The sequence below is a fragment of the Eleginops maclovinus genome, chromosome 3 (genome assembly GCF_036324505.1).
Source record: "Eleginops maclovinus isolate JMC-PN-2008 ecotype Puerto Natales chromosome 3, JC_Emac_rtc_rv5, whole genome shotgun sequence".
Lineage (NCBI taxonomy): Eukaryota > Metazoa > Chordata > Actinopteri > Perciformes > Eleginopidae > Eleginops > Eleginops maclovinus.
Window position 1 is genome coordinate 3,311,586 of NC_086351.1, and position 13,091 is coordinate 3,324,676.

Below are 13,091 nucleotides of genomic sequence, written 5' to 3' on the forward strand. Positions count from 1 at the left end.
AGATCAACTGATAATACAACATCTCATTGCAGTTCTAGCTCCACAATATCCCTCCGACCAGCGGTACAAAGGTTCATGGGAAACAATGGACTGAAAGGAAGGGGTGTAGTGGAGATAGGAAATGTATCATTGTGCTGTTTTGCTATATGCAGTTACATGTAAGGGTGCCAAAATCTGCCTGTAAGCTATACGGAAACACACATACTGTCACTCTGCAGTGAGAGGGCTAAGGCAGGAAGGAAATGACAGACAGCGAGAGACTTAGCGAGAGACTTAGAGAGAGAGAGAGGAAAACATCAGACTCTGATCACTGGGGTTTTCCACTGCGTAGGATTTTAAAAAGAGATGACAAGTAGGTAAAGCAGGAGAGGAACATATGCCGCCTCACACACTTCAGACAGCAGAGAGAGTGCGGAGACCAGAGGAAGAGATTTCACCTGTGTGATGTACTCATTTTAGAAAAGCTGTCATTTCAAAGGTTAGGAGCCATTTCAGAGTCATTGTAGACTGAAGTTTAAACACAAGTGGCTGGCTGTAATCGAATGGGCAACAAATGGCCAAAAATTGCACAGATGATCAATTCTACGGGAAAAATGGAGCATGCTGCGATCAATGTCCTGCAGGTTAGTCGAGACCTTTTCACTTCTTTCTTTGGATTAGGAGTAGCTTTCCTCACAGACTGTGATGTATTACAGCCTGACTATTCTGTATGTGTGTGTATTGAATATATTTTCAATTTTTTCTCAACTTATTATCAGGACAATACATGCTAAGTGACTGTGACGGCAAAAAGAAGACAGTGTGTGCCAAGTGTGTAAACGGATACACAGCCACTAAAAACTACTTGCCAACATGTCTTGAATGCAAGTCATGCAGCCTTGGTAAGTCTCACACACACACACACACACACACACACACACACACACACACACACACACACACACACACACACACACACACACACACACACACACACACACACACACACACACACACACACACACACACACACACACACACACACACACACACACACACACACACACACACACACACACACACACACACACACACACACACACACACACACAGTTTTTCTGTACTTCTCCCCCATGCTGCCTTTTATAGAGTATTGTATGATGTTTGCCAATTGGTCTTTACATTAACGTAACCACAAATCCATCTTCCTGTTTTCCATTTTCAGTCCATTAAGCTAAAGGTCAGTTTCACCAAAGAGGAGACCAATAACTTCTGCTGTGAATCCAAACTTTGCTCTAGTATAAAAGTATTTCACCACGTTGAAAGTAATGAGCCCCTTACTACGGAAGTGTATTGCTGCCACAACAAAAAAAGCTCAGTATCACGTACCTGCCAAATGTCACGTTTCTACAAGATCATTTTCACGTTATTTCATGATAAGATGTTCAGCCTAGGCTGTCTTTCACATGGCATGAGTCTCCAACTGAACTGGCTTGTGTCCCAGTGAGCTCCTGCTGCTACTTGGCCAGCCTTCCATGCCCCTCCAGTTGATCAATGAGGAACGACGCCTCAATAGGGTCGGATTCGTTCTTCTTTCGGTAAAACCCTTCCCAAATACTTCTGTCACTGCATCCTGGTCAATTTAAAATAAGGTATAATGTATGTGTCTTTGACATTAGCGCTGCTATGCAGCCTCCGCTATTGCAGGAACATACTATTGACCTGACGCAGGCCTGCGCAGGCATGTTTATGTCAATCCCCCTCTGAAAATAAATACCGATTGATTAGGACATGTCGGATGTATCCGATTGACACTACAATTTATAGATGTCCACTAAACGTCTCATTATACACATGTTGCCAATGGCAACAATAAACAATAGGTTTGTTCAGCACTACAGCCTGATACAACAACATAATGCTACTGTTCAACTGCTGACATCTGTATAGGTCAGGGGTGTCCAAACTGTTGCCTGGGGGCCAAATGTGAAATTTGAAATCGGCCCTCAGCTAATTTAAAAGGAAAGTGTCATATGGCCAACAAATGAAACTTGTGCTCGTCTTATATTGTACTTAAATATAAGTCAAGCACAAGACGATACGTAAACCTATATTACACTGTTCTCATGAGTTAAAGATCGCACTTTTCAAATAAATTCAGTCAATTAATGTTGAAAACATTTACTAACAAATCTAAGTTGATGAAAAAAAGCCCAATAACTAATTCACATAACAAGCTTGAAATATACCCTTCATATTTCCCCTTATTATAAGCACTCTGAGCGAGCCCTACGGAGCGCTGTGATGTAGGCTGTTTCTTTCCTAAAGCATATTCAAGTATCAAGCATAACTTACCTACATTTGATTGATTTTGCTACTTATAACCTAACTTATGAGGCAATATACTTCACCTCTAGTAAGGGGCCCAGACCTTCGTTTATTTTTCGGTATTTGGCCATTGGTGAAAAAAGCGTCAGGTAAAAACGTTGGTTAACCTTCCCAAACCTGAGCCTCACGCACCGTCTATGACCCCATGCATTTCAAAATCCTCCTCAAAGTACGCATACAGATATTAATATCATCCACTGTGCTCAAGTTTAGGATCTCACCATGTCTCAAACCAAGCTTAAAGTACAGATGAATCGAATCGTGCAAACGAGCCATAGTGCCTTTAGCTTATGCCTCTTTTTACGTGAAACTTCTTACGTAATTACGTGATACTGAGCCGCTTTTTTTTTGTGTGTGGCAGCAATACGCTTCCGTACCATACTGTCCAAAGACCTGTGTCAAAAGAAAAGTAGGTCACTGAGCAGTCACAGATGGTTTGACTACAGTCACATTCGTTGATTACCAAGCTAAGGATCCATTAAATATGAAGACCTGAGGAGAACTTGGCAGAATGGATAGTGGTATACAATGTGCCGGCATACTCTTCTGTTTTCCATTTCAATAAAACCTTCAGTTTTTAAGATCCAACTCTCCTGCATCTAAATCATTTCCAATCAATTGCTCCAGATTTCCTTCAAAGCTAGGGAGAGGGTGTAGGGGCCAGATTGGAACTGAGCCTGAATCTTTCTCGTTTCAGTCAATCACCAGCAGAAAGTAAAGGACTGCACCTCTAAGGAGAATGCAGTGTGTGAGTGTGTGAGAGGTTTCTACTGTACAGAGGACAATTGTGAACATTGCAGTCCAGTCCAAAGATGTCCTCTGGGTCAAGGGGTCAGGGTTGAAGGTAGGCTTCCATTCTCCAGCATCTTGTCAAAACACACTGCAAACGAGTAACTGATATAAAAACAATGCATTTTTTTCTTGCAGCAACTCGCACAAACGACACAATCTGTGCACCGTGTGAAGACGGGACGTACAGCAACGTCACAGATTTCCACTCTGCCTGTCGACCCCACACCAGGTCAGACGGCGTCTCCATCGCAACTGCTATTATTATTATTATTATGAAAGCTTGACAAGTTATGTCTGCCAAGCTGAAAAAATCCACAGCACACGCAGGCTGTAACAATATATGGCTATTCAAGCAATAAAAGTATTTTATTTTAAGACATCTCTGCTCATGTCATGAGGTAATCTCATTTAGAATTGAATTTAAAACGCTTGTATTTGTTATACGTCCAATCAGTCGGTGGTACTGGGACAAACTTTAAACATTCCCTGGGCTCCTCCTGCAAAAAAAAGCAGAATAAAAAGACCTCCAAACCCTCTTATGGATTATTTGAGAAAAAAACTATGTGTTTTTAACTGAATTTATTAAAAAAAGGAATTCCCAAACCTAAATTCTCCGGCTAAATTCCTGGTGTGAATTGTCCATGGTTTTGAATGTATCTAAGTCGCTTTGGATAACTAGTGACATGTATTTCAAATGTTTTTGTATTTGTTATTTAACAGGTGTGAGGACTTGGGAAGGGAATTGATAACTCCAGGAACTACAGAATTGGATGCCTTCTGTGGCAACTTCAAATCTTGTAAGTCTACATTTTTGTATTAATGACGTCATAACAAATATGAATATTCTCTTCAAATCTTGAATTTAAAAAAAGAAACGTGTGCAATGTATGCTCGTATCCTGTTTGACTCAGTTTGTTCCTGCAGACCTTCAGTGACTATACTGTATGTCATATTACCAAGCTTATAAAGAGGAAGTAAAGCTGATTGTAATCATTCCCAAGAGAGAAAGGTCAGGCTGTTAAACAGATCTGGCAGAAAAGCTTTATTTCACAGTCACTATCCTTCTGTTTGAAGTTAAATATTTACATGCTCTTTAGAAACGTTAAGATGTGTCTCACTAGGGTTCATTCTGTCATATCATAATTGACCAATAGCGGAAAGAAGAAATTGAATCTACATCTTTTTTTAAACTTAAAGGTTTTAGAATGTTTTTAAAAGCCATTTACCATACAACATTTTCAATGAGGAGTTTTCACTCACTTCAATCCCCAGAATTTACTTAAATAATTAGAAGAAATTCAAATGTATTTATGTTGCCCTAAAATCCCCTCTCCTTCTCTTAGACTGTCCCTGGATATTACCCGCCGGCCTGTGGTCAGGACTGGTGTTGACCGCGCTCATCCTATTTGGTCTGATGTGCTGGAGGGCAAAGAGAAAATCCTACAAAGCAGGTGTGTACACCATGTCAAATGTGTGTAGGAGTATCATTGTATTGCACATGCTTTTTTGTTCTAATTTTTTGGGGGGTTTAAAGTCTTCCCAAAGAGGCAACGTGCAGGCATGCCCACTCACTGTCAGTAAATCGCATGTGAGCCACAGCAAAGACCCGCTTTAAAGTATACAGTTGAGCGTCACAGCAAATCTTTTAGATATGCCTGCCCACACTTTCCTTTATTACAGTCCATGCACTCTAATGTGGTCAAATGAAACGTGCATATGTTATTTTCTCACAATACTTGGTCTGTGAACTTGTTAATGTAAAAGAAGAGTAAGAAAAGCAGATCATTTTTGAGTTACTTAAATCAGGAAGGTTATGTAAGCACTTTTGTAACAAGGTGATGTTGAATATGCTCAGCGACATGACAGAATGCAAAGAGGAAACCACATCCTGATTCAGTTTGAAATAATGTGACGCAAATTTCACTGCAAGCTCACTCATACTGAGACAGACTCCTACGCACAGTAACTTCAATGTTTTGACTGACGTTGTTTTGAATTTCATTTACGTTATTTCCAGGGAACAATGAGCCAATACTGGAATTTACAGATGAAAAACAATAAATCAAGAGAAGTTCGGTTTCACTACTAGTTTGAAAGTCCAGTATGAGACTCGCACAAAGTGATGTGAATGAAAATGGGCTTGTTGGTCAGAGTGGGAGAACTTAGGAGAATTATGTGAAATTATTGAATTGAAACACATTAACATGATAGATCTTCATTGAGGCTGAGGGGAAAGGGTAACTGAACATTTGTGAACAATCAAATCAGACAAAACAAACTTATTTTAAGTTTTATAATCATTTCTCAGCCTTTTAAACAGTCAACAGGTTTTTTTTGAAAACATGTTTAAGACAGGGTGTACAGATATAGGGTGCCAAATAATTTATTGATTTGTAAATAAATAGCTATCTTCTTTTTTCCCTCTTTGTTAGTTTTTCTGCTCATTTGACTAACCTTTTCAACATTTATTTAAGTTGTATTTTGTATTTATTATGGAAGCTTTTCCTTTTCTTTCCCCTTTTTTGTACTGTATTTTTTCAGTTTTATATGTGGCTTCTTTACCTTTCCAACAGATCCCTATTTTATCATTATATGGATTTTATGCAATTAATTAAGCATTTTTGCCCCATATAAGGGTATAAGGGTTCATACTTTTTCCACAATAAAAACGTGACACCATTGTAACATGTCTGAGTCAGATCTGACCTGTTCTTTTTTTTTACAGAGAAAAAGGAAACTAAGGCATTTTTTAAACCGCCTTTCAAGACTACAGGAGGTGAGTGTTTGCCCTTTAAATATACATATGAGAGCAAAGTAAAACTCTAGTATTGAGTCACACTAAGCTTTTGTAAAATACAATGGAAAAGGGCTATTCATAAATACAAAAGAAGTAGTATGAGGAACCGTTCAAAAACAAAGCTTTAAACAAAGATTTTGGTTACAGCTTGTGGGAGATTATAGTGACACCCAAAGGCCAATCAGTATACATTTGTCTTGAATATGAAATACTAATACTGTGTTCCAAATTAGATGAGGTATTAAACGTCAAATCATGCTTGTATAATAAATCCCTTGGGAAATTGAAACTGATTAAATCTATTTTTTTCCTTTTTGTGGTTTGTCTCCTGTGTGACAGACGGCTCCAGTGTTTCCATTACTCTGGTGGAGATGACTCCACTAGCACCGTTCACCCAGCTGCAGCCTTTACCGCAGAATGGACACTGCCCGGAGATCTCAAAGTTCCCCCTGTTTAATGCAGGTGAGAATGACCTAATGCATCCACGTTTATACGTTTCAATTAAATGCATTTTATATGCTTTTATACGAGATTTTGAAGGTAAAACGTGACTGGAAATGAAAGAGACAATTACTTAAGTAAAATAAGATGTACCAGAGTGTAGCAATACTCTGTAAGAGTAAAGCCCTGCATTCAAAATGTTATTCAAGTAAAAGCACTAAAGTATTAGCATCAAAATATACTTCAAAGTAGCAAAAGTGAAAGTACTCACTATGCAGATTGGTGCATTGTCTAATATCATATGTTTTGATTATAATTGTTGATGCAGTAATGTGGTTATCACAGCTCTTAAAAGGTAGAACTTATTTTAATGACTTTGTATTCTGCAGGGTAGCTTGTGAATTTACTCCAGGTGTAACTAAAGTCTTATTTAAGTTTTGAACATATTGTTTATCATTAATCTAAATATGTAAAGTAACTATAGATACTACATAATGCAGTGGAGTAAAAGTACAATATTTCCCTCTGAGTAGAAGTACAAAGCAGCCTAAAGTGAAGTACAAGTACCTCAACATGTTACTGAAGTACAGTAGTTGAGTAAATGTACTTAGTTACTTTACACCTCTGGACATTTGTGGTTCCTCTCGGAATGGACAACAACTTTGGGTATACCAAAATACTTCAAAAACACATTTTAACACAGATGATAATATGACTGAGCACTTACCTGTTCTCATCAATCTGCTGCTAATCCCCGTGTGTACGTGCCAGAGTGGTTAGTCATCTTTTTCAAACGTTACCTTGTTTTCCTGCTGGTTTCATGTTAGGTAATCCTATAGGAAAGTTGTTTGAGATCCTGAAAATATGTTGTTGATCAACCCCCTGATTAACATACACTAGGGTGACCAGATTTGAGGTGGCGAAAAAGAGGACACTTGCGATTGTTGGGGGGTGGGGGGAAGCGCCAGTCAATTTAAGTACACGATTAATGGTCCCAACAGTGAAAACCGGGCGTTTTCATGAATTTATAAACCCCCCCCCCGGACGCTCCGGACATGATGTAAAAAGAGGACATGTCCGGGCAAAAGAGGGCGTTTGGTCACCCTAACATACACTGACAAGCTAGCAGCTAGCCGTTAGCCGTTAGCCATTAGCCGTTAGCCATTAGCTGTTAGCCATTAGCCGTTAGCCATTAGCCGTTAACCATTTCACTTCTTGTTAAATCTGTTTATTTTTAACAGAGGTTGGCTTGGAACAATTCTCGGCAAGTTGTAGGCGCAGAAATGTTTACAGTCAATTAAATATTTAAAAAAAAGACTTCTAAGTGTTTCGTAGAAGATAGACCATCGATCAAGCTGACCGCTCGTTCCTGTTCCTTCAAATAATCACCAAGGCAACGCTTGAGAAGTAGCCAATCAGATTGTTAACACGTAATACGTGTTGGACATGCGCAGTATTGTTTTGACATTTGTTGACACATTTCCAATTGCCCCATAGCTGCCTCTGGAGCTCATTTTAAAACACTCTAATAAAACGATTGTGTTATAGCAGACCCTTTTACTGTGAAATAATACTTAATAAAAGCAGTAAACATACGATTGTACATCATGCATTTGTCCAGAATGACAGGCCTAATAATCTCCAATTTACTCAGTATCAATAAAATGCAACTACTTTCTGCCGCAGCAGGTGGGATATGATCGGTCCCATTTGGATTATATGATCTATTGCTATTGTACACATGTACACATTCTTTTCTGTGATTATTTCCTCAGATATCAGTTTTACATTTCTTGTAATGGGTGGAAGGCTTCTTTTTTTTAATTCAGTATTCTCTTTGTTCCTTAGGCTCACAATTTACCAGCTCCAGCCATCTGCAGCAATTATTAGTGACAAATGAAATCCATTTTCCAGCACTAGTCTGTAATGATTTCCCTTAATCATAAATGCTATTAAAAATTGTACCTAAGTATTAGCCCCATTCAAATGGACATAACTCACAAAGTGCAAAGCACGTTTGATGTACCATTACTTTGAAGTATGTTCACACTGAATATTGATTTTATTTTCCTCCTCAGTAGATAATGAGGTCAGCTGGAGCAGACAACACAGTGTGGACAGCAATCGTCCTACAACTCCACTGAAGGTCTCAGTTTCTTTTGCTGAATCCACCCACACCAATGGAAGTGGTGGATACTGCACCGGTATCCTCAGGAGCTACTCAGAGCCACAGGAGGACGAGTGGTGTGGGACATAAACAAGTAAATGTGTTTGTTACAGTGAATGAAGGAGCGCAATCATTCTCTGACTTGCTGCAACGAGTTCTCAAAACCCAAAACAGGAACTATGTGTTCCTCAAAACTAAGCAAGGTTTCTTTTTTTCAGAAGAGTTAAGGTAGCTGAATGTTTGCTGCCCCCTGCTGGACTTTACTGAGCACTTCAGTGACATGTTTGTGAATAATTTACAATGAAGCAAACAGCTTCAAAAAGTATGTTTTTTTAAACACTGCTGCAGCTCTGTTTTGGAGTCGATCTGTTTGATGTGAATAACTAAAGGTATCCTTATCTGTGGGTTTAGCTACATCCCAGTGGTGTTGAATAAGTTTGAGAAATGTTTTTCTTACTCAGGGCAAATCCCACCAAAAGGCCAAAACTAACAATGAGTGTATCCTTCCAACAACTATGTCTTAGTAGTAAAAACAGTTTATTCCTCTTGGCCATGGAGCTCCATTGTTGTTCATAAATGCACTGAATGATCAGGATAACATGTTACTTTGTTATCAGGATGAACTTAGGCGCTGTATTTAAAATGTTTGCTGTTATTATACTGTTAATGTATCCGCAGCAGAAAATAGACCCCCAGCAAATGCTCTGTTTAATCCTGTTTAATTAACATTTTCTGAAGACTACAACGCCCATCTGTTTCAGAGTAGAGTGAGACCTTTTCTTTTTATTGAAGCTAAATATTTGTTTGTTAGACCTGGGTGTTTTAAATAATGTCACACATTCCTAAGAACAAATGGGTTAGGCTGAGTGTTGTTGGTCTTTTCATGGCATTTGTTATAAGGATTTAAGAATTGTGTAATGCTTGATGCAAACAATGTATTTTGTAATTGAAATGTATAGGATATTAAATTTAACTTATATTGTTCCAACCCCTGCCGTTGATGCAGGTCATGAATTATACATCTTTTAAATGACGCTGTAATTACCCTTACTTTTCATTATTTATGAAACTTTCTAAAACTTTAAGATATGCACACACACATTCAGGTTAGGAATTGTTAAAGGAGAATTTGTATAAGCCCAAAAACTTCTTTAAAGGTATTTTGTAAAGCAGATTTTGACCCCTGATTCCTTGGCTTTTTGCCTTTAATCGGATAGGAGAGTGGAGAGTGACAGGAAAGTGGGAGAGAGAGTCGGGGTGGGATCCGGAAAGGACCACAGGTCGGGAATCGAACCCGGGTCACCGGCATAGTGCAGGTGCCCCAGCCAGTTGCGCCACGGCCGGGGTCATTCCTTGGTATTCTTAAGAGTGATGTGATGGATTAAAGATGCAACAGCGACGTAGTGTATGATTTGTTTATAACATAGGGAAGATAGATAGTGCAATATAAGTAGGGAATGCTCACACAAGTCATTCTTCTCCGCTTGCTCTCTTCTGTTAGTACCACCACACAGAGACAATTAAGATGTACATATCAGTATTTTCACATAATATTCATTCTGATGTTGATTACAATTAAAAACAATAAACATGATTTAGATCTTGTACCAAGTCCGTCTCTATATTCCTTCATTAAAACACTTCATTAAGCCTTCTTAAAGACTTGCTTGGCAGTGATGCCTTGGACTCTCATCTCCTGCAGAGAGGACAAGGGGGAGATAAGGGGGGGGGGGGTTCAAATGAAGAGTGAGAATCAATAAGACAGTTTGGCACATCAAAGAAAAGTGAAATGAGTGATACACAAACCTGGGATTGTATCCAAAATACATCCCCGTCACCCTTGACCTGCTAATCCGTCAACCACTCTTTCACGATCTACTTATCTCCCCTTCCTCCCCCATCACCAGCTCCCACTCACTCTTCATTATTCTCACGCTGCTCCCTTTCTCCTGCAATCCACTCTAAACTCCAGCGGCCTGATCCAAGCTGGCATTTACTTTCCAAGTCTGTCCTGAGTTTGGATGCAACAACACATTTCTTTGTCTTTGTCAAACAGACGTAGAACTGTTTACAAAATCCTGGAAAAGCTATTTAGCTGAACAATGCTGTGTAAAACCTTAATCAGCACTGACAGATTATCTACAAGCTTTAAATCTTTTACAAGCAAAATGTGAAGACCAAAGCTCTGGCTTGGTCTTGTAGCACTTTATTAAGATGTCCTTTCAAGCTTCTTTTGTGCTGTCTTTCCTTTGTAGGGTCCTACTTTCCCCCCACAGGCATGCTCAACACTTTACAAACCTTTGAATAGAGAAAGTCTTCCCACAAGATGGTAAAGTGCCACATAATAAAGCAAATTCCAAACCGTGTCTTATTTGCATGTTCTCCCGTATTGAGCTTATCCATTTTTGCATCTTTTTCCTTCACCATTTTGAATGTCCATGCTCACATCCCCCCTCCCTCTGCTATCACCTCACTTCCTCTCCATCCATCCACACATCCTTACCAAATGCAGCTTGTCCCCCTCAAGCCAGTGTGTCCAGCCTCGTCCTTCTTTCTCGCCTTTCTGTACACAGAGCAGTTTGTCTCCCTCCCAGTTCACTGTTGTCTGCAGGAGCACAGAGACGGTGTGTTATTGCGTGCCATTACTATGTAAAGCAGCTCACATGAGTCTGTGCAATGCAAAAATGTGGCCATGGGTTAAATAACATTAAATGACATTACATTTAGCTAAAGCTTTCATTCAAAGCTGCTTACAATCACAGCAATCAAGCATTAGGATACAAACCAGAATCCTGCAAGTGCATAGGATGAGCTACATACTGAAATGATGAGTCTTTTGTTTCGTTTTTTCAGATCGTTTTGGCCATGGTGTAGTCAAAACAGATTTGTTTTCAGTCTGCAAAAGGAAGATGTGTTGACTTTCTGCTTTCATGATATCAAACACTTTCCTTTCTTGTCTTTGCTCCTTGTATTTTGTCTAACCCCTGCTAATTCTAAATCCTGAATGGATTTGGAAACTGGAAACTGAAGACTGTGAAGAAAGAGAGTGACTTGTTTTTTTTATTTGCTGCCTTCTCACACACATCCTCCATTGTGGGATCAAGGCAGGATTAAAGCAGCAGGGGTTGATTGCAACACAAAAACTCAGCGGTAAGTCTGTGGACTTTCCTGCAGACGTTCCTACATAAAAAAAGCAGACAAAGCAAGCTTGCATAACAAGAAATTATACTCACCATATCAAGTATGTACGGGTACAAACAAGTCAAATTGCATATTCAGAAAAATACCACACACACCTGACAGGTACGGCCGTCCACTGGTCCCAGATCTTCAGTGAACTCTTTCCCGATGGTAAAGTCCATGTTGAAGTTCTTGAAGGTGGTGAGGGTGCGGATCCTCATGGCTCCTGTGGCCGGGTCGTGGGTGATCTCTTTGGTGGGACTCAACAGGCACACAATCTTCCTCAGGGCGAAATTAATATCTGGGCGAAGATCAATAACAATAGCATTAATAACATGAGCTATGCTTCATTGTTGCTCTATTAAAAAAGCGGGGCTTTGTCTTGTCACACAGTGCAGAAGGATGATACACCCCTCTGAGTGTGTGGGGTCACAGAGAGGACATGGTGGTGATTTCATTTGACGAATGTGCAGATGCAAATCATGATTCGAGCATCATATAGATGACCACAAAGCAATGAAAATAGTTTTTAAAAGTGCAACACAAGTCTGAATGTGTATGTTATGGAGGAGGTTCAATAAAAGCATGTTTTAAGTGCAGCTAATACGATTTAAAGTCTTACCTAATGCTCCGAGGTAGGAGTCCATATTAGTCTGCTCCACCATATTAAACGTGCCGGAGTAATCGGGTTTAGACATTTTGTTCTTTTTCCAAATTCCAGACGAGCAGAAATCTTCCTTCTTCTTGGATGTTTTCTCCCTCGAGTCAAGTCCCAGTGCAGATCTGCAGCCGCCTTGCTTGATATCAGTTTCTCTTGCGCAACGTTTTTGCACAATGCCTTTGATTTTTGACGCGTAAAATGAGCTTGTTGCACGCTGAGTGTGTGTGTGTGTGTTGCAGGCTGCTCCACGGTGAACGTCCTCTCGGGTGAATACTCTCTCTGGATTTGGGAGATTGCTTCCAGTCAGCTGTGAGTCACTGAAGAGTTTTTCGGAGGGGAGGCATGCATCTTTTCCAAAGCATTTCACCACAGGATTACTTCCAGGGGCGGCGCTTGGGATCCATAAACATGTGTAACATGTGTTGTGGGGGGGAGGAGATTTACTGGGTCTGTATGTTGAAGACTAGCAGTGGCAGAACAATGAAACAAAGTACTTAAGTATTGTAGCCTACTTAAGTCTTATTTTACATACTTGATCATTACCATTTCCTACTTGCTTTTCATGTTAGGATTGACTGGTGAACAAAAGACTGAATCACTCCCTTAAATGGCTCATATTCTGCTCATTTTCAGGTTCATATTTGTATTTGCTGTCTCTCCTGGGACATGTCTCCATGCTTTAATGT

At 39.7% G+C, this 13,091-nt stretch overlaps 2 protein-coding genes across 3 annotated transcripts; one reads left to right on the forward strand and one right to left on the reverse strand.

Annotated features, from left to right (window-relative positions):
• The first annotated feature begins 210 nt into the window (after positions 1-210).
• LOC134861285 (tumor necrosis factor receptor superfamily member 5) lies at positions 211-10,175 on the forward strand. Of its 2 annotated transcripts, none has more exons than XM_063878380.1 (9): positions 211-623; positions 759-881; positions 3,065-3,211; positions 3,295-3,388; positions 3,880-3,956; positions 4,503-4,610; positions 5,885-5,935; positions 6,296-6,418; positions 8,479-10,175. In XM_063878380.1, the coding sequence occupies exons 1-9, from the start codon at positions 554-556 to the stop codon at positions 8,652-8,654; spliced, it is 969 nt and encodes a 322-aa protein (XP_063734450.1). In that variant the 5' UTR covers positions 211-553; the 3' UTR covers positions 8,655-10,175. The 2 variants fall into 2 exon arrangements, with proteins under 2 accessions (XP_063734450.1, XP_063734449.1); XM_063878379.1 differs by having other exon boundaries at positions 219-623; positions 8,476-10,175.
• Positions 9,966-12,777, reverse strand: rbp5 (retinol binding protein 1a, cellular). The gene is made up of 4 exons (XM_063878407.1): positions 12,367-12,777; positions 11,861-12,045; positions 11,068-11,169; positions 9,966-10,260 (listed from the first exon to the last, which is right to left on the reverse strand). Exons 1-4 carry the CDS (start codon positions 12,440-12,442, stop codon positions 10,210-10,212), a joined length of 414 nt encoding a protein of 137 aa, XP_063734477.1. The 5' UTR covers positions 12,443-12,777; the 3' UTR covers positions 9,966-10,209.
• Between the last annotated feature and the right edge of the window lie 314 nt (positions 12,778-13,091).

What these genes read in the sequence shown, in the direction of transcription:
- LOC134861285 (XM_063878379.1), top strand. Translation starts at nt 554, where the DNA reads ATGGCCAAAAATTGCACAGATGATCAATTCTACGGGAAAAATGGAGCA. An exon ending in CTGTGGCAACTTCAAATCTT is followed by an intron (nt 3,957 to 4,502) that starts GTAAGTCTACAT and finishes TCCTTCTCTTAG; the next exon opens with ACTGTCCCTGGATATTACCC. An exon ending in GAGAAAATCCTACAAAGCAG is followed by an intron (nt 4,611 to 5,884) that starts GTGTGTACACCA and finishes TTTTTTTTACAG; the next exon opens with AGAAAAAGGAAACTAAGGCA.
- rbp5 (XM_063878407.1), bottom strand. Translation starts at nt 12,442, where the DNA reads ATGTCTAAACCCGATTACTCCGGCACGTTTAATATGGTGGAGCAGACT. An exon ending in CTCCTACCTCGGAGCATTAG is followed by an intron (nt 12,046 to 12,366) that starts GTAAGACTTTAA and finishes ATCTTCGCCCAG; the next exon opens with ATATTAATTTCGCCCTGAGG. An exon ending in TGGACGGCCGTACCTGTCAG is followed by an intron (nt 11,170 to 11,860) that starts GTGTGTGTGGTA and finishes GTGCTCCTGCAG; the next exon opens with ACAACAGTGAACTGGGAGGG.